Source organism: Schistocerca nitens, chromosome 1 (assembly GCF_023898315.1).
Source record: "Schistocerca nitens isolate TAMUIC-IGC-003100 chromosome 1, iqSchNite1.1, whole genome shotgun sequence".
Classification (NCBI taxonomy): Eukaryota; Metazoa; Arthropoda; class Insecta; order Orthoptera; family Acrididae; genus Schistocerca; species Schistocerca nitens.
The window spans coordinates 570529710-570555824 of NC_064614.1; the positions used below are offsets into that span (position 1 = coordinate 570529710).

The following is a 26115-nucleotide window of genomic DNA, read 5'->3' on the forward strand; positions in this document are numbered from 1 at the left end:
TCGTCACACGATACGTCCGTAGTTAAATTCGAATTCAGTTTAAAAATTACTATATTCTTTCGTAATTACTGCATATTTAACTGTGTGTATTAAAACAAAATTTTGAAAGAGGCGTATTTTTAAGGGCAAAATACTGTAAACTTCTTCCTTTTGATAATGAGGATGTAATTAAAACTGAAAACAGTTCCGTGTTTCGAGCACGTGTATTACCGTAAATGTAAAACGCAAGCTGCTTACTCATTAAAAGAAGAGGGGACTGATGACCATAGATGTTAAGTTGGGGGGGGGGGCGGGGGGTTGTTTGGGGGAAGAGACCAAACTGTGAGGTCATCGGTCTCAGCGGATTAGGGAAGGACGGGGAAGGAAGCCGGCCGTGCCCTTTCAAAGGAACCATCCCGGAATTTGCCTGGAGCGATTTAGGGAAATCACGGAAAACCTAAAACAGGATGGCCGGACGCGGGATTGAACCGTCGTCCTCCCGAATGCGAGTCCAGTGTGCTAACCACTGTGCCACCTCGCTCGGTAGATGTTAAGTCCCATAGTGCTCAGAGCCATTAAAAGAAGTGCAAATGATATGAAACTTTCAGGACATTCAGAGCAGCGACATCTGTAAACGGCAATGTGAAGTGGGTTTAAGGACTACGGTAGAAGAAAGTGTGTTATCATATACACAGGCGAACTTTACATTAGGTAACTGTATCCAGTCAACCAAGAAAGGGCAACATGACCAAGTTATGAAGTTTTAAAAGCCATTAGTGGTCATCCTGTAGCCAATGTGATACGTCGTATCGTGAATCTGCATGTCATTCAATACATTGTGCTAATAATGTGTCGCGTCAATGGAAGACGAGTGACAGAAAAATCATGCGAATTGTAAAATCAACTTAGGTAACCTAAACTTGGCGTTAGTTGAGAATCAGATTCGCCTCTTCGTACGGAGAGTCCGATTGTTGACCAGTCATTAGTAGTCACCCAGCGCACTTCTGCGGATGTGGCACTTTGTGCGGCGATAGTTCGACAATGTCTGACGTGCAGCGACCTGCGTGCAGTTATTTTGCGTAGGATGCACGAGTGGTGTGCTCATTGGCATCAGATCACTGTTACAGATGTCCGCCCTCGATAGCTGAGTGGTCAGCGGCCGAATGCTGTGCAAAGGATCCGGGTTCGATTCCCGGCTGGGTCGGAAATTTTCTCCGTTCAGGGACTGGGTGTTGTGTTGTCTACATCATCATATCATTCCCCCAGATCTCTCTACCCTGGTAACATGCACGCGTTCGAGCAGGAATGTTCTGAAATCTTCCGTTTCTGGAAATTCGTGAACATGCTCGATACAATTAATGATATTTGTAACGCTTGGGGCAACGTCAAGATATCGACAGCTCGTTGGTGCAAAAAAGTTGCTACATCCTCCACTGAAAGCAGATTTGATGTTACAGCAGTGAAAAATGTGCTGCTGCTCGTCTGACCGAGATTGTGAGACAAATTACTGGTTGTGAAGACGTACACGACGAAAACACCCACGACTAATTGATGATGTCAATGAACCGGGGTTTGAGCAGCTACGTGAGGCAGATGTAGTGAACAATGTGTTCGGTACAGGAAGAGCGCGAAGACGAGGCTATCTTGGAACGCGCAGTCACGAATCCCAAGGTACGGAAATGAGCTTATCTGTCAGAGTATGCAGAACGCAGTTCGTTTGACAGTACCGATTTTTCGGCTTTTCGGAAAATGAGAATCATCAGAAAAGAATTATTTCCCCTAGAACGAAATGAAACTTAATGATAGGAAATCGGCGTGTCTTTCGCGTAATACTATAATTAAGTCGTCCGTTTGCGAAGGGTGCTTTCAGATGTTAGCTGTGGCACTTTTTGTAAATACTATAGCAGTTTCTGGTAAAAAATGTGTTTTTTTATTATCTGTGTTTTTTGGTTATCCGCGTAGTCTCCACCTCACGTTAACCCTGATAATCGGGAGCTTTCTCCATTTCCACTTACTCTGGGTCGGTGTTTATACGGTGAGATAATGTAAGTCACGCGGGATCTCCTAACATCTTGTCGGACATTCTTTTACCCGGCGCAGTGCAGCAACTCGACGTGGTATGAACGCAACAAGTCGTTAGAAGTCCCCTGAAGAAATATTAAGCCATGCTGTCTCTGTACCCGTCCATAACTGCGAAACTGTTGCCGGAGCAATATTTTGTGCACAAAGTGACTTCTCGATTACATCCCATAAATATTCGATGGGATTAATGTCGGGCTATATAGGTTGCCAAATCATTCGCTCGAATTCTTCAGAATCTTCTTCCAAATCGTCGTGAACAATTACGGCCCGATGACATGGCTTATTGTAACTCATAAAAATTCCATCATTGTTTGGGAACAAAGTCCATGGAATGACCGAAAACAACAATTTCACTTAAATGTTCGGTTTAGATGGACCAGAGGACGCAGCCCAGTTCAAGTAAAAACATCCCGCACCATTATGGAGCCTCCAGCAGCTTCACAGTGCTTTGTTGACAACTTATGTCCATCGCTTCGTGGGGTCTGCGCCACAGTCGAACTTATCACTGGCTCTTACCAACCGAAATCTGTACTCATCTGACCAGGCCACCGTTTCCCAGTCGTTTAGGATCTAACGGATTTGGTCAGGAGCCCAGGAGAGGCGCTGCAGGCCATGTCGTGTTGTTAGCTAAGCGTCGGTCGTTTGCTGCCATAGCCAGTAACGCAAAATTTCATCGCACTGTCCTAACGGATACGGTCGTCATACGTCCCATTTTGATTTCTGCGCTTATTTCACGCAATGTTGCTTGTCTGTTAGTACTGACAACACAACGCAAACGCCGCTTCTCTCGGTCGTTAAGTGAGGGCCGTCGGCCACTGCCTTGTCCATGGTGAGAGATAACGTCTGAAAGTTGGTATTCTTGACACTGTCGATCTCGGACTATTGAATTCTCTGTTTCCGAAATGGACTGTTCCATGCGTCTAGTTCCAACTATCATTCCGTATTCAGAGTCTGGTAATTCCCGTCATGCGGCCCATCACTTCGGAAACCTTTTCACATGAAACAGCAGACTACAACTGACAGCTCCGCGAATACCTTTCGTACGCGATGCTACCGCTCTCTGTATACAGAATGAGCATATCGCTACCCCGTGACTATTGTCACCTCGGTGTTTTGCCGCCGTTGCTCAGCGGTGTGCGACGCTTATCGGCCCGCCGGCAGCCACATAGCGGGTCGAGCACTGGGGCTATGTCCGGAGTGTTTCCCGGTCGTCCCTTTCAGCGCCGCCGGCCGTGTAAACAAGCCGCGGCACAGGAAGCGCGGAGAAAGGGATTGGGAAGTGAATAGCGGCCGCTGTTTGTAGCGGGCTGGCCCGTCACGGCCACACGTGGCGCGCCGTACACGTGTTTACGTTTGCACTACTGTAGTCTCAGCACGCGGACGCGCCGCAAATATTTAGGGCATCGATCATCTATCGGCTCAGCAACTCGTTTCAACCAGCGTATACACGCGCTCAGCTTTCCAGAATATAAAGTGACTTGATAGGGTGCAGAAAATCCTTCTTCCACGAGTTTATTTGCATTCTTTTAGCACAAACTGTGAAATACACGTAGCCGCATATTTTCAGTCACGTTGTTGTTAGTGGTTCAGCCTACCGTAAGTATCGGCCAACATGTGTACGGACGTCATTATTGTTAAACATCCTCCCCTCCCAACAAAAAAAAAGGTCAGCGTTCTTCAAGCACCAATTAAGTTTCCACAGGTAGGATGCGTGGCTTCACTTTTGTTATTCAAGTAGCTAGGACGGATTTCTCGTGTGTTTCAACCGAAATCAAATAAATCCAAATCAGCTTGTGGTAAGATCCGGATATTACGCATAAATTTTATTGGTAGTTATAGCTGGTGAGATATTTCAATCACTGAAAACGAAAGCTGACAGAACTGTATGCGTATTATCGTCGGAACAAACTTCGTGACTCGTCTCACAGCGTCCGCAACTGCTTACTGCCGTCCTTTCGCCGCTTGTGAACTGTGTTGAGGCGGTACATCATTAAATGTAGATACCTATCAAAGGTAGATGAAAATGAAGAAGATAGCAATGGAAACATTGTTTGTAGCGTACAAAATTAACTACACAGATGTAAGAAATGTATAATTTAACACTGCGCGAGGAAGAGAGGCTCTCCAACACCCTACTAGGAGAAGAAGAGATTTAATTGGCACACTGCAGCTACAAATGGTATGTAGAAAGTCTTTTGTTGTAGAAAATGTCGATAAAAAAATATTTCTTGCTGTATCTGGCGGCATCGGAGCATTGGATGAGTCACACTTGACATACGGTCTTCAGCAGGTGGTGGCGAGGGGGAGGAACAGAGCGACTTGACCAATGTCGGATACAATGATTTTTGTGTCGGAATACGTCTCTTGGTAATAAAATCTAATCACTGGTTTAACGCGTTTATTACTATTTGGAATGTTACGTGATTAGCGCAAACACAATATACGCATATTTTCGAAGAAAATTTCAGCCTGAAATTTCTTTGATGACATTTCCTGTACTTTCGACGGGCCGTGACTCAGTGGCCGATCTAACGTGACCACATTCAACAAGTTTTCCACTGATGAGTTGCAGGTACTGGTAGATGTGCTCGCTCCTGTACATGTGGAACTCAAATGACGCGCAGACGTGCCGCTTAACGTTGTGTGGAGTGTGCACAGAACTGAAGCCCAGGCTTCTCAAGACAGACACTTGAATCGACACACAAGCAACTGTTTTGGGACACTAGGGTGAAATTTTTATTAGTGAAAAGGTCATGGATGCTAGGAGATACTAGCAGTAAACTTAGAATGCTGCTATGCGTACGGGCAGATGTTTTCTTAAAATGCAGTCAATCTTAAATTCTACGCCTCTATTTAGATTGGAGCATTCAAATGGTTCAAATGGCTCTGAGCACTATGGGACGCAACTGCTGTGGTTATAAGTCCCCTAGAACTTAGAACTACTTAAACCTAACTAACCTAAGGACAGCACACAACACCCAGCCATCACGAGGCAGAGAAAATCCCTGACCCCGCCGGGAATCGAACCCGGGAACCCGGGCGTGGGAGGCGAGAACGCTACCGCACGACCACGAGATGCGGGCATTGGAGCATTCATGTTTCATTTTAATAGAGGGGGAAGAGGACTTGGAAAAATATTTTTAAATGCCGACTTAGTCATGCCCTAACAAACTGTGGGGAAAAGGGTGATTCACTGCGTCTAACTACGAGTACTGAAGCTACTGTTTCCTTTTTTGCATTTACTACTAGACAGCGCCGTTGGATTGTGGCTGACTTTAATAATTATCCACGAAAGTTTCCTTTCCATGCATACTTAAAAGCCCTGTAAGCCTATTTCTTAGTACGTCTACATGAACACTCTGCAATTCACACTTAAGTGCCTGCCAGAGGACTCATCGAACAACTGTCACACTATTTTTTTCCCGTTCCCTACTGCAACAGCGCGCGAGCTTTGATCTACTTTATTATAGTGATCATTTCTCCCTATGTAGGTGGGTGTCAACAAAATATTTTCGCATTCGGAGATGGAAATTGAAAATTCGTGAAAAGATCTCCCCGCAACGAGAAACGCATTTGTTTTTATGGGTTCCCACGCCAACTCGCGTATCATGTCCGTGACTCTCTCTCCCCTGTTTGGCGACAGTACAAAATGAGCTGCCCTTCTTAAACTTTTTCGAAGTCTTCCGTCAATCCCATCTGGTAACGATCCAATATTGCACTTCAGAATTCTAGCAGAGGTTGGACAAGTTTAGTGTACGGCAGTCTCAGTGTACTGCAAATAAAACGCAGTCTTTGGTTCGCTGTCCCCTCAGAATATTACCTGTTTGATCGTTCCAATTTAAGTTGTTCCTAGTTGTACTTCCTAGGTACTCAGTTGTGTTAACGGCGTGATTTATCATGTAACCGAAATGTAAAGGATTCCTTTCAGTACTCGTATGGATGCCCTTATATTTTTCCTTATTTCGGGTCAACTTTCACTTTTCGCATCATACAGATACCTTGCATAAATCATTTTGCGATTGGTTTTGATCATCTGATGACTTTACGAAACAGTAAATGACAGCTTCATCCGAAAATAATCTAAGATGGATGCTCAGATTGTCCCCTAAATCGTTCATATAGGTTAGGAACAGCAGAGAGCCTATTACACTTCCTTGTGGAACGCCAAACATCATTTCTGTTTTACTCGATGACTTTCAAACAGGAAATCACGAATCTAGTTGCACAACAGGGTACAGCTATGCACCATCGACTGTTTTACACGCTCAAGAATTCCAGGAGTTTGGCGTACTAATTCCGCGGCTGAGATAACTAGGTCCTCGTGAGTATCGACCGGAGTCTCGTAAACTAAACTCTTCACATGCCACGAGAAGAAGTGACATGTCTGGTGACAGAACTGGCCACGGAACAGAACCACCACGACCAATCCATTGACGTCCAAACTGAACTTCAATGTTCAAATAACTTCCAGGAATTCAGGCAGGTAACACTTTCAGCGATGGTCGCTGAAAGTGTTACCTGGTTGAATTCCCGGAAGTTATTTGAAACTTGTATACGCCAGGAGAAACTCAGGTCTCACATTGAACTTCAATGTGGTTCCTGACATCGAGTGCAAAATGTCCTGTTGAAAACACCTAAGCTGACGGATTCTCAGCAGCACATCTCTAGGAACAGTGGGAGGGTATGCTGAAGGGATGTTTTTTTACTTGACTCCGTTCAGTGTAACAGAAAGTGGTGAGGTCCCATCGCAAAATCGTTGACAATACTACGCCATACATTCACAGCAACTTCTGTTGATAGGATCGACACAGCAGTCCCTGTGGATTTTCGCCACCTTATACCTACTGTTGAACATGCCCTTCTTGTTAACATTACCTCGTCTGTAAAAAATACGACAGCAAAGAAATTGGGGTATTCTGTACACGCCACTCGAAATGGAAAGTCCACTGGCTGCAATGTTTGCGCTCTCTGTGGATAATGCAGGCGCAATTGTTCGCATAAGACTCTCAAAATACTTGACTTGTTTGTGTTCAGAGTTCTTACAATGCTCTGACTGCTAGAGGCAGGATTGTTACCAAACGCATGTAAAACATTCTCTTCCGCACCCCGTGTTCTAGCACACCCCACGCATCCACTATCTTCCATTCTAACAAAGGAGGATCCAGTTTCTCTTTGGCGCCTATGTACAGATGCAAATGTACAGTGATTCGGTTGCGCATAGCGCCGTTGTCCCACTGTTCCATCGAATACAATGAAATCATACAGAAGGTGCATATCAGCCAACTCTTCTTCAGTAAATCTATCCATAGTATTGCAGTATATCAGTGTAAACACACAAATAAAACTGCAAGAAAACAAAATCCTAGAGCCGTCCGCTGTGCCGAGCGGTTCTGGGCGCTTCAGTCCGGTCGCAGGTTCGAATCCTGCCTCGGGCATGGATGTGTGTGATGTTCTTAGGTTAGTTAGGTTTAAGTAGTTCTAAGTCTAGGGGACTGATGATCTCAGATGCTAAGTTCCATAGTGCTTAGAGCCAAACTCCTAGACAGAACCAAGCAGTACTGAATATCTACTGGAGGGATATGGGATAAGGAGAACATTACTGTTTTGAACAGCAGTCGCCGTGAGCGATTCGTAATGTCGACATTTGTACTGCTGTACACTGTTTTGAGTGCACTACAGATAGAGAGATAATTAGGGCACGAAACCAAACGAAATGCTATTAAGTTTGAGACGAGCCGCCAAATAGTGGTAGTCCCTAGTACCAAAATACTCCGAAGGTATTCCTGTAAAACTTCAGAAAGTTTGTAGGTGGAGTTCTTATTCAGCTTGTATGTACAAGGTGGCCAGAAATAGTGTGAAAAGCTTGTAATGGTGTTGCGGGTAGGTTGTGCTGATAATTGTTAAGAAAAAAAAAAAACGATAAGTGTTGCCGTATCCGAGATAATTAGCATTGAAGTTAGCCAATCAGAACGTTGCGTGCGCAAATTCAAGCGCCCCGGCAGGCACAATTAGTGTCAGTGTTTCTCGTAGCGTAGATGATAGCGCACAAGGCTGCCCAGCCTTTGGCTCGGGTTCGATCCTTATTACCGCCCCACGCCCAATTTTTGTATTGCTCTCGTTTGGTTTTAGGAAACCAAACGAAGAACACATTTGGCGACACAGTCTCTGACGGAACAGATGAATTTGCGCATGCAACGGCGTGTTTAGCTAGTTTCAATGCTAATTCACATGTGAGCTGCACCCGATCTCCGTGGCCGAGGTAGCTAACGCAAGCTTGTGCGATGGCGCTCGACCTGGGAAAAGGCACGTTCGAAGCGGTTCACTACCAGTATTTGGCCAGCACGTAGAAGAGAGGTGGTGGCGCACAGTTCCTAATCACCAGTGTTTTGACATCTTCAACGTTTTGCATTAATGTCTTGGTATAAATACCAAATCTCTCCGCAGCGTCTCATGAAGTGTGAGCACTTGACACTGTTGATGGTGGGACGTCCGTCGGATGGCTACGTTAAGCTTGGCGGCACAATTGGCGGTATTCGCGATGAGTAGACCTATGTGCTGACACCGTGTTTCACCCTTTCCCTTTTCTCATAATAGTCGCCATCGTCATCATCCAAATGACACACACACACACACACACACACACACACACACACACACACACACACACACACACACACACACACACAAAATACATACATGTAGTATTACAAAAAGTGTGCACTGGAGAATGTTGTAAATAAACAAACAACCAATTCGGAAACGGCGCAACGTGTCGAAATTTTTTCTTAACAGTTCTTTATAAGCACAACCTACCCTGCACCGACCTTAAAAACTTTTCATCCAGACTGTTTCTCGCCATATTCCCTGGATGATCAACTAGAGACGTTATTGGATATCTTTTTAAATGTGTTTTACGGCAGGTCAAGTTCATTTTTGTTGTATGAAAATAAAAAGGGTCATGTATTCACTACTTGCTTTATTGTATTTTCATTTTAGGGTTCTTTTTACCAAAAAAACTGGCATCTGACTGATGAACGTGAAGTTATGACAGCGCTGGTGCCTTACTCTGAACAGAGACCCGCAAAACGCTGGTACCAAGCTGATGTATCTTTAAGATTTTATGCAAATCAGTTTGCACTTATTGAACATTAGGGCTCTTTGGAACCTAATTTCGTGGCTCTTCCAGCTGGCGGAGAGCAGAATGAACTCCACTGAAGCCTGGTAGAATTCCGCCACACGGGTAAGCTAGAGGCAGAAGTGTGCTGCCTGGCAAGCGGGTCGCTGTGTGAGCGGTGCAGACTCAGCCGAACCGCCCACGCTCGCGTCGCGTCAGCTTCTGCGTGTGCCGTGCATGCCCTCTGTCAGCCGAAGCAGAACATGACTAACGGCCAGCGGTGCACTCGAGTCTTCACAGGAAGTCCGCAGCAACTGCTGTGTAGCACAGCAATCCAACACGAACTAGCCAAATGCATCGATGAACAGCACTGTTAACAACGCGGATACATACCTATGTCTACATCAATACTCCGCAAGCCACTCGATGGTGTGCGGCAGGGTATTTCTGGTACCACTACCTGATCCCCCCCCACCCCACCCCCATACCCCCCAACACGCCGCTCCCATTCCCTGTTACATTCACGAATGGCGCGTGGGAAGAATGATTATCGGTAAACCTCTGTATTACCTCCAATTTCTCCGATTTTCTCGTTGTGGTCATTTCGCGAGTCGTATATCGGAGGAAGTAATCTGTTGTCCGACTCTTCGCTGAAAGTATTCTTTCGAAATTGCGACAGTAAACTTCTCCGTGATGCACAATCCCTCTTTTGTACCGTCTGCCACTGGAGTTTGTTGAGCATCTCAGTAACCCTCTAGCGCCGACTAAACGACCATGTGACGAAACGCACTGCTCTTCGTTGGTTCTTTTCTGTCTCTTCAATCACTCCTACCCAAGAAGGGTCACACCGTGATGAGTAATAGTCAAAACCGGTCGAAGAAGTGTTTTACAAGCCACTTCTTTTGGGGATGAGTTGCATTTCCTTAACATTCTTCCTATGAATCTCAGTCCAGTATCTACTTTTCCTACTAGTTTTATATGATCATTGCATTTAAGGTCGCTCCGGATGGTTACTAGTAGAAATTTTACGGTAAACACTGTTTCCAGCAGTTTTTCCAACAGCAGTGTAGTTGTACAGAAGTGGATGTCTTTTTATATGTATGCGCAATATGTTACATTACTGTCAGAGCCTGCACCATTCATCAGTCCTCTGCCGGTCATCCTGCAAATCGGTACTGTCTTCTGGCGTTGCTAGTTTCTTATAGACAACCGCATCATCTGCGAACAGTCAAAGGGCATCCGACGCTTTTTACCAGCAGTAACGGCGCTGTCACACTTCCGTGGGGTTCTCCGGAAATTCCCTTTACATCTGCTCCGGTAAAAGTGACGTTGTGGGTTACATCTGCAAGGAAGTCTTTAATCCAGTTGCAAACCAGGTCCGATACTTCATAAGCTTGTATATTTTTGTTTTCACCGAACCGCAGAGCAGGACGGTGTCAGGTGCCGTTGTCTACAGCGCTGTGGATCTCGTGGAGGAACAGAGCGAGCTGAGTTTCGCAAGATCTCTGTGTGCAGAATCCAGGATGATGTTTATAGAGGAGATTTTCGTTCTCCAAAAGGTCACAATTCTTCAGCATAAAACAACCCCTCATTGCTCCAGCGAGCTAAGATTAACTGCTGCCACTAGGGGAACAAGTTCTTTCGCATAATCTGTGCTGAATTTCACAGTTGTCTCGTTTGGTCCTGTGCCTTTCTTCTACTAAGCCATTGCAGTTGCTTTTCTATTCCGCGATCGCTTATCTCGATATCTGCCATTACGATGTTCGTAAGATGATTGAAACGAGGGATCATTAAGATATTCGGCGGTGAAACAATTTCCTAAGACCGAATTCAGTATTTCGGCCTTCACTGTTTCATTTTCCGTTTCGGTGCTAGCACGGTCCCTGAGTGACTTACTGATTTTACGTAAGACCAAAACCTCTCAGGGCTTTTAATCAGACTGGGTGGCAAAATTTTACTTTCAAAGTCACTGAACGCTTCTCTCGTTGCTCTGTTTACGCGTATTATTAAGCCACAGTTGGTCTTTCCCATCCCTAAAGGCCTTCCTCGGAACATACTCGCGCAAGGCATATTGATCGATGCTTTTGAATTTTTTTCCACTTGTGCTATACGTCTTCTCTCTCATTTCTCTTACCACAAGATTTTAAGGTAGCAGATAGCTGCAACTTACCTTCACTATGTGCTGTACTGCGCCGAAGACTATAAAAATATAGACAATGACTAGCTTAGCGCCCTCTGTTTCACTCGCGTAGACTGTATGCACAGTTTTTTCTTTCATTAATTCAATTTTTATGTTGTTCGCACATTGCAACACTTCTAAACTTTTCACGCTAGTTAAAGCCACACAAGCATGGTCTTTTCCGAAGGTACTTCTCACCAAGAAGTGATTCTGGTAGCTTGAGTCCAAGGTTTCTGTTAACCATGCCTTTTGCGTTGTTGTGGTGATATTTAAATAGCAACTTTCATCCCCCTAACACGCATTTCTTTTTATCCAACGGTGAAGTCAAATGCCAATTTTCATAGCTTTAAAAATTTTTATATAACGAAATATTTTCTTAAAATTTTTCATTCCCTGTTTCACCCCCTTAAGGGCTGAATTTCAAAAAACATTAAAACACGAATTTCTTTATTTCTAACAGAGAAGCCAAATACAAACTTTCATACATATAGCTTTAATATACTTTAGTACTTCTTTCATAATGATTTATATTAAGAATAACTTATTATTAGACACCCATAGGAGTTAAATGTCCAGAAATGCTGTAACACATTTTTCTTTATTTCTGATTTAGAAACGAAATACCATTTTTGTAGGTCTCGGTTCAAAATTGACTTAACAGCGACTAATTAAAAATAAACTTCTCATCCTCTATTTCACCACCTTATGAGAAGGACTTTCAAAAACACGTTCTTAAACGACGCCTACAGTATAAGAACAACATCCTTTCCAAATTTCAGGTTTCTATCCTTAGAGGTTTTGGGGCTGGGCGATGATGAGTCACTCAGTCGGGACATTGCCTTTTATATATAGATATTGGTAAGTAATGATGAATGAACTGTCCGCAGCTCGTGGTCGTGCGGTAGCGTTCTCGCTTCCCGCGCCCGAGTTCCCGAGTTCGATTCCCGGCGGGGTCAGGGATTTTCTCTGCCTCGTGATGACTGGGTGTTGTGTGATGTCCTTAGGTTAGTTAGGCTTAAGTAGTTCTAAGTTCTGGGGGACTGATGACCATAGATGTTAAGTCCCATAGTGCTCAGAGCCATTTGAACCATTTGATGAATGAACTTTTGATTCCTTATGGCACTTGAAGGTACTGACCGTAATACCGAATTACGAGTTTGTCTCCTCACGACGGAACCACAGGTTAACGACAACTGCTGACAGACGCAGCCAAGAATGAGACGCGTCGACGAAGACACTCCCTCACTAGGTATGGTACGCCGCTCGCCTCACTCTTTGATAGCCCACCCTGATAGCAGCCTCGTCATAGTTCAGATGCAGCAGCGATCCTGTGTCGTTAGTCAGAACTGTATACAAAAGTTCATAGTTTAATGTGAACTGATACTTGCCGGTCAGGTCACTTAAATTTGTGTTCCACGATTGTATCAAATTTATATCGTCCCCAATATAAACCTGGATTTCTTCCAAAGTTTAGTTTTACTGAAACTGATCTAATGTTCACTATACGTTGCTCTATCTATTCGACGTCCTCTACAAGTAAAACCTTAGAACTCTCATCTAGGCTTGCTACGAGTAGTGTGTTTACATTTTGCGGCGTGCACTGCAGCTGTAGCGGTTATAATCTAAGTACTGACAAACTTATTTGTGCTTTGTAATACAGTTATTAAATTTAATAGATTTCAGCAGTGTTGCGTGCCGTTTGTGGCGAAATAACGACTTAATAAACTTTTGCAATCGTTCGCTCGCTGTGTTTTATAGAGTTTTCAGTGTGTTGAAGTCGTTTGGTAAATTTCGTGCTTTAGTTTTCAACTGACGTTTATTATTCTTTCTAGTGAAATATTTCAGTGAAATTTTCATTTAGTGTTTTAACTTCGCTTAGTGTTACAGTGGTCGTTTTAATTTTTTGGTTTTAACTAATAATTTTGTGAAGTTTTGCTGGTATTGGTATCGGCTGTGTTGTAGTAGTATTAATACAAGTAGCTGCTTTCTTAGTAGGCAGAGAATTTCGAGATCATTATTGTTAGTTCTTAAATAGTTCTACTGGTGTAACTGAACTTTGGTAACGTAGACGTATAGTTTTTTTCAGTAACTGTAACATTTTATCATGAGTGAAAAGTGTGGGCTCTGTCGTAGGTTTGTGAGTAGTGGATTACGGTGTGGGATTTGTTCAAAGTATTTTCATTGGGGGCGAATGCAGTGGGGAAGCCAGTGGTCATTTTAGGGAGATCCTCTCCTAGGAATGTAGAATCTGTAGTAGAAACAAGTTAATAGAGGATCAGGAGCGCAAGATCTGTGCCCTTCAGGTGCAGTTACAATGCGCAAAGGAGGAACTAGATAGGTTGAGAAGGGTGAAGGGTGGTGGGGAATGAGAACTGGCAGTTGGCAAGAAGGTAGCTAGGAAGAGGAGGTATTCAGATAGTTTTACTTCGCATACATGCAATAGATACGACCAACTGTCAGAGTTGAGTGGAGAGGAGCCTCGTGTAGCCGTAGATGTAGGTAACTTGCAGCAGTCCTCAGCAATTAGGAGGCCTAGGTTAGTTGCAAAGTCTAGCAGAAAGAAGGTTCTGCTGCTACGTAGTTCCCACGGTAGAGGTGTGGGCCAACAGTTGCAGGAAGTGTTGGGGAGTGAGTACCAGGTCACCAGCATTGTGAAGCCTAGTGTAGGATTGGCTCAGGTGACTGAAAGCATAGGGGAGTTATGTAAGAATTTTACGAAAGAGGATCAGGTAGTGATAGTGGGTGGATCAGGGAACAGTCTCGATAGGAACGGGGAATATGATGTCAGTGGTGACTTGGTTAAGATAGCTACTCAAACTGGTGGCACTAATGTGCATTTCGTGCAACTGCTTCAGCGTCATGATCGGCCTCACCTTAATGCGGCTGTTAGGCACGTTAATGTGGGGCTGGGGAGGGCGCTGATGACGGAGGGCATGGATCACATCTCAGTGGTGCCAGTTGGGTCTATCAGTAGATGGGGTTTCACTAGGCATGGCCTGCATGTCAATGGGTATGGGAAGGGGATGCTGGCTAAGCTTATAGGTGACAGTGTAGTGGGTGGTGGTGGTGGTAGTGGTAGTGGTGTCACTCATGGAAAAAATCCTGTAGTAGTTGGTGTTAGAGATGCACCTTTTTTAGACTGAAGTCAGCTTATAGGTATTTCTGCTTAAAGGAAGTGCCTCTAACTAAGGGCTCACCTCCAGAGGATGTAATGCTTCCAAGTAGAGAAGGAATTAGCATATTTCACCAAAATATAAGAGGTATTAGAGATAAAGTTAGTGAACTGCCAATAGATGTTAACTCTGAAATTATTGGTATATCAGAGCACCACTTAAATAATTTGATAATTCAGAGGCTTCCTTTACCAGGCTACAGATTAGCTGGCTGTTTCTCGAGGAGTTCCTTGCGGGGTGTGGGAGTGGCTCTGTACGTAAAAAACAGTATTTCATTTGAGTCCATAGACGTATCACGACACTGCACTGAACAGATATTTGAAAGTTGTGCAGCATTAGTTGAATTTAGTGAAACTAAACTTCTAATTGCTGTTGTTTATAGGTCCCCTAACTCCGACTTCAGAGAATTTTTGCTTAAGCTAGAGAGGATTCTTGATTCACTTTGTAGGAAGTACCAGAAAGTAGTTATATGTGGTGACTTCAATATTAATTTTGTACATGATTGTGTAAGAAAAAGGATGTTGGTAGATCTCCTAAATTCATATGATCTGATGCAAACTGTGTTTTTTCCAACTAGGGTGCAGGGGAACAGTAGCACAGTCATAGACAATAATTTTATTCATTCTTCATTACTAGATGGGCATTCTGTTAGTAAAAGGGTGAATGGCCTTTCAGACCATGATGCACAAATTTTAACACTAAAAGGTTTTTGTACTCAAACCAATGTCGTATTTAATTACAAACTACGTAGGAAAGTTAATCCAACAGCAATAGAGAGTTTTTCAAAACTTGTCAAGGAACAAGAGTCGCAAGATGTTTATAGTGCCGATAATATAGATGATAAATACAATGCTTTCCATAACACATTTCTCATGCTCTTTGAGAGTTGCTTTCCATTAGAACATTCTAAACGGGGTACTAGCAGTAATGGACAGCCCGGTTGGCTGACTAGTGGGGTAAGGATATCATGTAGAACAAAGCGGGAATTATATCAAAATGTTAGAAGTAGTCACAATCAAGCTACAGTAGCCCATTACAAACAGTTTTGTAAGGTGCTTAAAAATGTTATTAGCAAGGCAAAAAGTATGTGGTATGCAAATAGAATAGCCAATTCACAGGATAAAATTAAAGACATATGGTCAATTGTGAAGGAAGTGTCTGGTCAGCAGCACAAGGTTGATGATATAAAGTCAGTTCGCAGTAATAATATTTCTGTTACTGATAAATGAGATATATGTACAGTATTTAACAACGATTTTCTGAGCATTGCTGGTGAATTAAATAAAAATTTAGTTTCTACAGGAAATCATATAAATTTCTTAGCAAATGCCTTTCCGAGATTGACGTCTGAAATACTCCTCTGTGATACAGACAAGAGGGAGATCGAGTCAATAATTAAATCACTGAAGACTAAGGACTCTCATGGTTATGATGGAGTGTCTAGTAGAATATTAAAGTACTGTGCTGCACATGTTAGCCCTGTATTTAGCCATATTTGTAATTTTTCCTTTAGGAATGGTCAGTTTCCTGAGCGATTAAAGTACTCAGTAGTAAAGCCGCTTTATAAAAAGGGAGAAAGGGATAATGTAGATAATTTTAGACCTATTTCTATGCCATCAGTGTTTGCAAAAGTTATCGAAAAGGCTGTGTATGTAAGGTTAATAGAGCATTTTATATCACACGATTTGCTATCAAATGTACAGTTCGGCTTTAGAAGTCGTTTGACAACTGAAAATGCTATATTCTCTTTTCTCTGTGAGGTACTGGATGGGCTAAACAAAAAGTTTCGAACGCTTGGCGTATTTTTTGATTTAACAAAGGCATTTGAGTGTGTTGATCTCACAATATTGCTCCAGAAGTTGGACCATTACGGAATAAGGGGAGTAGCTCACAATTGGTTCACCTCTTACTTTAGCAACAGGCAGCAAAAGGTCATTATTCACGATGTTGATAACGGCTGTGATGTGGGATCTGAGTGGGGTACTGTCAAGTGGGGGGGGGGGGGGAGGGATAAGTGTTGGGGCCGCTCCTGTTCCTTATTTATATAAATGATATGCCCTCTAGTATTATGGATAACTCTAAAATATTTCTGTTTGCTGATGACACTAGCTTGGTAGTAAAGGATGTTGTGTGCAACATTGACTCGGTTTCAAGTAGTGCAGTACATGATCTCAGTTCATGGCTTGTAGAAAATAAACTAACGTTAAATAACAGTAAGATTCAGTTTTTACAGTTTCTAACACACAATTCAACAAAACCTGACGTTTTAATCTCACAGAACGGGCATATGATTAGTGAAACTGAACAGTTCAAATTCCTAGGTGTTCAGATAGATAGTAAGCTGTCGTGGAAAGCCCACGTTCAGGATCTTGTTCAAAGACTTAATACTGCCATTTTCACTATTCGAACGGTATCGAAAGTGAGCGATACTTCGACACGTAAATTAGTCTACTTTGCTTATTTTCATTCACTTATGTCGTATGGTATTATGTTTTGGGGTAACTCTTCCCATTCTAGAAGGGAATTTTTGGCTCAGAAACGGGCGGTTCGGGCAATAAGTGGTGCGAGTTCACGAACCTCTTGTCGACTTCTGTTCACGAGTCTGGGTATTTTGACATTGGCCTCTCAATATGTATATTCCTTATTGTCGTTTCTTGTTACCAATATTAGTTTATTTCCAACAACAAGCAGCTTTCACTCGGTTAATACTCAGCAGAAATCAAACCTTCATTTGGATCGGACATCCTTAACTCTTGTGCAAAAAGGTGTGCAGTATACTGCTGCATCCATTTTCAATAAGCTGCCACTCGAATTCAAAAATCTTAGCAGTAATCCACGCGCTTTCAAATTGAAACTGAAGAGTTTCCTCATGGGTCACTCCTTCTATTCTGTCGAGGAGTTCCTTGAAAAATTAAGCTGATTCTCATTGTATAGCTGATAGCGTTTGCTTAAACTTATAGACTGATTTTCTTGCAGGTTCATGAACATTTACTTTTTATCTGTTATTACTTTTATGTTGTAAGTTCATGTACTGACACGTTCCATGACCTTGGATATTTGCTCCTCAATTTGGTCCTACGGAACTTGACGTGTAAATAAAATAAAATAAAAATACGACGTATAAAATCTATTAATGTGTCTTACGTTTTCGTAATAGTGGTGAAACTATTCAGAGACATTGTCAGGATAGCTAGGGAACAGCTATCCATGCTGCCAAGCACATTTCGATATCAAATTTCAGTTTATGGCTTTGACTCGAACCATATAAGTAAACGTCAGATAATACTACTTAATCAACATTGATCAAGGTGACAGACTATAAATTTCGTGTAATGTGAGTATAGTTATTAAATCGAATTAGATCTCACTTTGTTCACCACTGCTCCAAAATATATCCATCGTATTATCAGCATTATAAGAGCTAGAAGTAATGAACATAAAATGCAACCTGACAACAGCAAAATCAGACATAAGAGAGAAATATGCAACTTCTAATATAAATTCAAGTATAAAGGAGTCTTTTAGAAAAGTGTTTTCTACACTTACAACCGATGCAAACCACTGAAGTTAACTGCAAATAGTACTTCCCACTGTACTGTAACACATTATGTTTTCTTCCCCTCCCACGCAAGTACAAAGCGCGAGAAGAATGACTGCTTAAACACCTCTGTGCCTGCTGTAAGTTAATATTGATCTTCGTGGCCCGTGCGGGAGTGACAAGCAAGAGAGTAGTACATTCCTACACTCATCGATTAATAAGGTTATTGAAACTTTTTAAGCAGATTTTCGAATTTTCTTTCTTCAAGTGGCTGCCAATGTCACGGAAGTTGCGTGAAACTCGGCCATGAGTTGCCATTCAAAATGGTTCAAATGGCTCTGAGCACTATTGGACTCAACTGCTGAGGTCATAAGTCCCCTAGAACTTAGAACTACTTAAACCTAACTAACCTAAGGACATCAGACACATCCATGCCCGAGGCAGGGTTCGAACCTGCGACCGTAGCGGTCGCGCAGTTCCAGACTGTAGCGCCTAGAACCGCTCGGCCACTCCGGCCGGCCGAGTTGCCATTCTCTGTGTGCATTCAGTCGTATTTCATAACCTTGAGCAATATTCTAGGATGTGTCTCCACCGTGTTTTGTAAGCAACCTGTTTTCTATACTGAGTTTTCCCAACATCAAACGTCAAACCATGGGCTGAACCAGCTTCATCTATTACACTGAGGGGCCGGCCGAAGTGGCCGTGCGGTTAAAGGCGCTGCAGTCTGGAACCGCAAGACCGCTACGGTCGCAGGTTCGAATCCTGCCTCGGGCATGGATGTTTGTGCTGTCCTTAGGTTAGTTAGGTTTAACTAGTTCTAGGTTCTAGGGGACTAATTACCTTAGCAGTTGAGTCCCATAGTGCTCAGAGCCATTTTTTTTATTACACTGAGGTGACAAGAACCATGGGATAGCGATAAGCACATATACAGATGGCGGTAGCATCGCGTGCAAAAGGTTATGCGTTGGTGGAACTGTAATTTGTTCTCAGGTTACTCATATGAAAATGTTTCCTATGTGGTTATGGCCGCACGATGGGATTTAACAGATTTTGAACGCGGAATGCTAGTTGGACCTAGGCGTGTGGGACATTCCATTTCGGAAATCGTTAGGGAATTCAATATTCCGAGAGCCACAGTGCGAAAGATGTGTCGAGAATACAAAATTTCAGACATAACCTCTCACCACGGACACCGCAGTTGCCGACGACCTTCATTTAACGACCGAGAGGAGCAGCGTTTGTGTAGAGTTTTAAGTGCAATACGGCGTTAAATAACCGCAGAAATCAATGTGGGACGTACGACGAACGTATCCGTTTGAACAGTGAAGTGAAATTTGGCGTTCATGGGCTATGGCAGGAGGCGACCGGCTGGAGTGCCTTTGCTAACAGAGCGACATCGCCTGCAGCGCCTCTCCTGGGCTCGTGACCATGGCGGTTAGACCCTAGGCGTCTGGATAACCGCGGCCTGATCACACGAGTAACGATTTAAGTTGGTAAGAGCTGATGGTAGGGTTCGCGTGTGGCTCTTCGTTTGAAGGACATTCTAAACAATACGGCCGAATGGTTTGGTCACCCAGATCACCCGACGTGAATCCCATCGAACACTTACATGACATGATCGAGAGCTCAGTCAGTGCGCAAAATCTTGCACCGGGAACACTTTTCCAATTTCAACATGTCTGCAGGGGACTTCCAATGACTTGTTGAGACCATGCCACGTCGAGTTGCTGCACTACACTGGGAAAAACGATATCCGAAACGATATCAGGAGGTATCCCATGACTTTTGTCCACCTCAGTATATTATTCCATTACATATTCACACAAATTGTTATGCTCAACTACTTGAATGAGTTCAATGATTCCAAATGTGACGCATTGATGTTATACACTGAAGCGCCAAAGAAACTGGCATAATCGTGCGTATTCAAATACAGATATTTAAACAGGCAGAATACAGCGCTGCCGTCGGAAACACCTATATAAGACAACAAGTGTGACGCAGCTTTTAGATCGGATACTGCAGCTACAATGGCAGGTTATCAAGAATTAAGTGAGTTGGAAAGTGGTATTATAGTCGGCGCACGAGCGTTGGCACACAGAATCTCCGAGGTAGCGATGAAGTGGGGATTTCCTCGCACGACCATTTCACGAGTGTACCGTGAATATCAGGAATCCCGCAGTACTTCAGATCTCCGACATCGCTATGGCCAGATAAAGATCCTGAAAGAATGGGAAGAACGACGACTGAAGAGAATCGTTCAACGTGACAGAAGTGCAATCCTTCCGCAAATTGCTGCAGATTTCAGTGCTGGGCCATCAACAAGTGTCCGCGTGCGAACCATTCAATGAAACATCATCGATACGGGCCTTCAGAGCCGAAGACCCACTCGTGTATCCTTGATCACTACACGACACAATGCTTTACGCATCGCCTGGGCCCGTCAACACCGACATTGGACTGTTGATGACTGGAAACATATTGCTTGGTCGGGCGGCTCTCGTTTCAAATTGTATCGAGCGGACGGTCGTGCCCAGATATGGAGACAACTTCATGAATCCATGGACTCTGCATGTCAGCAGGGGACTGTTCGCCGGCCGAAGTGGCCGTGCGGTTAAAGGCGCTGCAGTCTGGAACCGCAAGACCGCTACGGTCGCAGGTTCGAATCCTGCCTCGGGCATGGATGTTTGTGATGTCGTTAGGTTAGTTAGGTTTAACTAGTTCTAAGTTATAGGGGACTAATGACCTCAGCGGTTGAGTCCCATAGTGCTCAGAGCCATTTGAACCATTTTTGGGGACTGTTCAAGCTGGTGGAGGCTCTGTAATTGTATGGGGCGCGTTCAGCTGGAGTGATATGGGACCGCTGATACGTTTAGATACGACTCTGACAGGTGAGACGTACGTAAGCATCCTGTCTGATCACCTGCATCCATTCATGTACATTGTGCATTCCTACGGACTTGGGTGATTCCAGCAGAACAATGTGACAACCCACACGTCCAGAAATAATACAGAGTCCTTCCAGGAACACACTTCTGAGTTTAAACACTTCCGCTTACCACCAAACTTCCCAGACATGAACATTATTGAGTTTCTCTGGGTTGCCTTGCAACGTGCTGTTCAGAAGAGATCTCCACCCCCCCCCCCCCCCCCCCGTATTCTTCCTGATGTATGGACAGCCCTGCAGCACTCCTGCGTGCTCGCGTGGGCCCAACACGATATCAGGCAGGTGTACTAGTTTCTTTGGCTGTTCAGTGTAGATTTAGTGTGTCCTCAGTGAAAGAATTAAAGGATATGTGGAATGGAATGAACATTGAGTACAGAAAATCGATTGAGAGTAAATCCACGAAAGACGCAAGGAATCAGCATTAACAGAAATGAGATTACCCATAAATTTGACAGCAAATTAGTAACCACGAAGTAGGTGAAGCGAAGCATTACTATGCCTTGGACGCAAAGTAACACATGATGGACGAAACGAAGAAGGTATAAAATGCAGACTACACTGGCAAAAGGGGAATTCCTGCTCAAAACAGAGGTTGCTATTAACATTGTCTGTCTGCTTATTTATGTACAAAATGAGAAGCACGGAACTCGACTCACTTCTCTGGGATTCACCCGAAGGAGGAAGATTACGGTTTAATTTTCCGGAAGGGAAGAATTGTGAAGGAAATCGGCCGTGCTCTTTCAAAGGAACCATCCCGACGTTTGCCTTAAGCGACTAAGGGAAATCACGGACAACATAACACTGGATGGCCGTCCTCTTTAACATTAATCCACGATATTATTACTGCCACAGATCGCTGTGTGAGACGTCTGTCGAAAACAAGAGAAAATGCTGCGTGCTCCCTATCAAGAAATCCTTCATCCAGTCACCCACTTCGTATCACGCTCTACATGATCGTACTTTCGTTTGAAAAAGGTGGTGTGGTATTGAATCAAGTGCTGTTCGCCTTTTATTGAAATGAAAGGTGGGCGACAAGAAGCTAAGTTTTTAAAATATGGTGCTACAGGTGAATGTTTAAGAACAGAGGAATACGATGTCTGCTCAAAAAATTCCGGAACATTCGTAATTTCGCGCCAATGGTGTTTTGGAGTGAAATGCGGTTGGCATCCTTGGACCCACCTGTGTTTGTGAAACTGCCAGAAGTTTCATTGCTTTATGTTTGTTACTGTCCAGTGCTGTATTGAGTAGAATGATGTGTCGCTCGACTAGCGAATTTTGATATGGCAGAGTTACAAGCACAACGATTCTGCATTAAATTTTGCATGAACCTGAGGAAATCCCTTTCAGAGACATACTAAATGATGCAGGAAGCCTACGGTGATGACTGCTTAAGCCGTACTCGGTGTTACGAATGGTTCAGACGATTTAAAAATAGTCGGACAGAAGTTGAAGATGACTCTCATTCAGGACGTCCTTCGACGCCTACCAACGACGCTCATGTCAGGAACGTCAACGAAATTGTGCGTGCCAATCGAAGACTGACTGTCCGAGAGATTGCAGAAGAATGTAACATTTCAGTTGGATCATGTCACGAAATGCTGATCTTGGAATGCATCGTGTTGCCACCAAGCTACTGCCATGGCTCATGAGTCAAGACCAGAAAGACTTTCGCTTCGCAACCTGTGAAGAGCTTTTGGATAGCGCAAATGAGAATGAGATGTTCTTTAAGAGAATCGTAACTGGTGATGAGACCTGGGTCTTCGGTAACAATGCTAAAACCAAGGTTCAGTCTTCACAATGGGTCGGGGAAGGTTCTCCTAGACCAAAAAATGCTCATCAAGTCAGGCCAAATGTCAAAGCCATGGTGATAGTTTTCTTTGATTTTGAGGGATTATGTAATCATAAATTCGTGCCACACTGACAAACTGATAATCTATGGTACATCAGGACATGCTGCGACGCCTATAAGAAAATGTGACAAGGAAACGGCCTGAAATGTGCGAGGATAATTCAATGCTCTTGCACCACGATAACGCATCAGCACATTCATCCGTGTTGGAGCGTGAATATTGCACAAAAAACGAAATCACTGTTCTGCCTCATCCTCTGTACTCTCCAGACCTGCCTCTTGCGTTGAAAGAACAAAGATTTGCAACGATAGACGCGATAAAAAAAAGAAATTCGCAGACGACGGCTCTTCACCAGACCCAGCAAGGGGCGTACCAAGACTGCTTCCGGGAGGGTAAACTTCGTTGGGAGCGGTGTATCAATTGTGGAGGAAAGTATTTTGAAGGAGACTATGCACAATAAGTGAAAGGTAAGAGTAGAAAAATTTTTGGGGTAAGTTCTGTAATTTTTTGAACAGACCTCGTACATCGAATAGAGATGAAATACAATTGACTAAAAGATTTGATTTTGGCTGCTCTTCCACTGAGCTAAGTACCTCGCAAATTGGATCATGGTTCTCCCCGTAACTGTACATCGGCAGCGTTGTCTGGAGAACCTCATATTCCATTAGAGCAGCAGATCGGCAGGCAGTGTGCGCGTCGACAGACACAGAGGGTACTCACGTTCCAGCCCATGGCGTCCGAGATGAACTGCTGCTTGTCCGTCTCTTCGGGCTCAGAGTCTGAGTCCGTGGTCGGTGGCTGGGCGCCGCCCTCTGCCTCGCCATCGCCATCGCCATCGCCATCGCCGGCAGCGGCGGCGGCGTCCTCCCCCGCCTTCACGTCGGCTCCGTGGCCAGCATCAGCGCCGCCATCGCCAGAGCCGCCCTGCAGGGCGCGCTCGTCCGCAGCCGCCTCCTCGTCCGCCTGCTCCTTCAGCAGCGAGCCGAATTTCTCGAAGAACCCGCCATCCAACTCCTGGATTCTGAAACAGGCACAGAGCACTTCCATTAGATCACAGTTGGGGCTCCCGTGAACATACAGTAGCCGATGAAAGAAATGGGAAAAGCATGATCTGTTTACACTTCATCATTAGAATACCAACAGATTGGCCGTGGAGCATCACTGCACCAACCTTCAAAAAGAAAGGAAGCCCTGCTCAGTGTTCTGATTAACGCCCAGTCAGATTACTGAGACATGCGATGAAGATCTTTGAACGCTTTCTCGACAAAAGGATTCGCGAGATGGCTCAGATCACAAAGAATCGAGCTGGATTTATGAAAAATTGTAGCACAACTGACGCAATCGATACTGCGCGGCTGCTCGTTGAATATACTGCGAAAAGAACAAGCCGCTGTACAGTGCTTTTCTAGACCTCGGAAAGGCTTTCGATCGGATACCAGATGCCGTGATGTGGTTAGCGCTTCGAGACCATGGCATTCCAAGAGTACCTAGTCTACTGCGTACGGCTTCTGTATGTACAACCGAGGAGGTATGTCCAAGTGGCTGCAGGAGCGTCAAATTTCTTTCGCATCACAGTATGAATCCACCAAGGCTCAGCCTTATCACCACTGTCACATCAGACCTGCACATGCCACTGCCATGTATACTTCTCTATGCTGATGTCATGTTGGCTGTGGAGAACAAGTTTGATCTCCAACAATGAACACAAGAGTGGAACCTCCGACTCGCGCGATATGGCCTGCGTCTCAGCAGAATGAAAACTGAGTACGTGGCATCAGATGCGCGAGACGTTGGGACCATCAGCGTTGGCGGAGAAGACCTACCCGCAGTATCAGAATTTAAGTATCTTGCTTCTATAATCTCCGGCGATGGACAGCTTGCAGACGACGCCAACAAAAGGACGCTCCCAGCCACGATGAAGTGCTAAGTGAAAAAAGTCTCCAATTGCGATCGTCGGCTTAAGGACCATCTGAAGTCAATATTTACCGGGCTATCACTCTTCCTGTTGCTCTCTACGACCTCGAGTGTTGTCCAGTTACAAAAAGAGACAGAACGACGATCGGGGGTCACTGAGACTAAGATGCTTAGACGCACAGGTGGCATCACTCGACTGGATCAAGTTCCGAACGACACTATCGGGCAATGTTTCGGGGTCGCACCGATACAGAGAAGAAAATGCGAGAAAGCCGTCTGCAATGGTTTGGACATGTGCTGCTCTCAAGAGGGCGATACCATTGCAAAAGCAAACATACACAGTTGAAGTCGTACGAGAGAGAAGCAAGGGATGACAAAGACAGCAATGCGGTGACAATCTCCACAACGACCTAAAGGCTGTAAATCTTCCTTCAGACATGATCCACGATCGAACGGAATGAAGACAGCGAATCCACTCAACAGATCCTGGCACTATTCTGGAGGAACGCTACACAAGAAGAATATGGCATGCGGTCTCCATGCTGTCAGTGTACGTTTGCTTGGTGAGGTACACACAGCACTGCGAATTGTGTTACTTTTGACCGAGGATATGGAAATGTAGAAAAGTTGACGTCGAAGCGCTGCAATAATTTACAGTGATGCGTTTAGTCAGTAAGACCGATACTGAATTTAAGAATTTCTTCTTATTGCTTACAGACTTACCTTTAAGAGACGGTTTTGTTTTTCCAGGAAACACTATATAAAACGCTAACCCCCAAACGAATGTATGTAATTCATTGAATGTATATAATAAAACATGGTTTTTCCGTATTTTTTAATTTTTTATCTCAAAACGTCTTATTTTCTGATAATTCTCGTATATTTTATTCGAAAAAATCCAACGACAGATCTGTCCCATAGAAGGTAGTTTTGTCAGGGCCAAGCTTACGTTTATTTTCTTTCCACAGATATTTCGTGTGACCTGAGAAAGTGATAAAATACCATTTCTGTGCAAACTGTGGACTGCAGTCAACGGAAAAATTCTGAGCCTCATGTCAGCCTTGAAGCAGCATATTTAGATTAACAAATATGGCTGGAAGATTATATCCTGGGGTCATATATCGCGAATGTGATGAGTCATGGGCCGCCCGCAGGGCATCCCAACACTGCCTACTTCAGTTCGTCTTCGTAAGTGGGTCACATAAACCTTCACATGGCTCACAAGACACTCTACGTGTCTAGAAGACGTCAGAGTACAGCAAAACATAAATGTAAGGCTACCCGTTTTGCTCCTCACATTTCTTGCCTGAAGGAATGTGCTCTATGGAAACCGGTTGCC

At 44.1% G+C, this 26115-nt stretch overlaps 1 protein-coding gene across 4 annotated transcripts in view; it reads right to left on the minus strand.

The window, feature by feature from the left end:
• Positions 1-26115, minus strand: part of LOC126254922 (protein unc-13 homolog 4B) — a 273157-nt gene that overhangs the window by 79593 nt on the left and 167449 nt on the right. For all 4 annotated transcript variants that reach the window (XM_049955349.1, XM_049955352.1, XM_049955351.1 and 1 more), the window contains exon 2: positions 23583-23883. In XM_049955349.1, coding sequence (XP_049811306.1) covers positions 23583-23883 — 301 coding nt within the window. The remainder of the gene's footprint in view (positions 1-23582; positions 23884-26115) is intronic.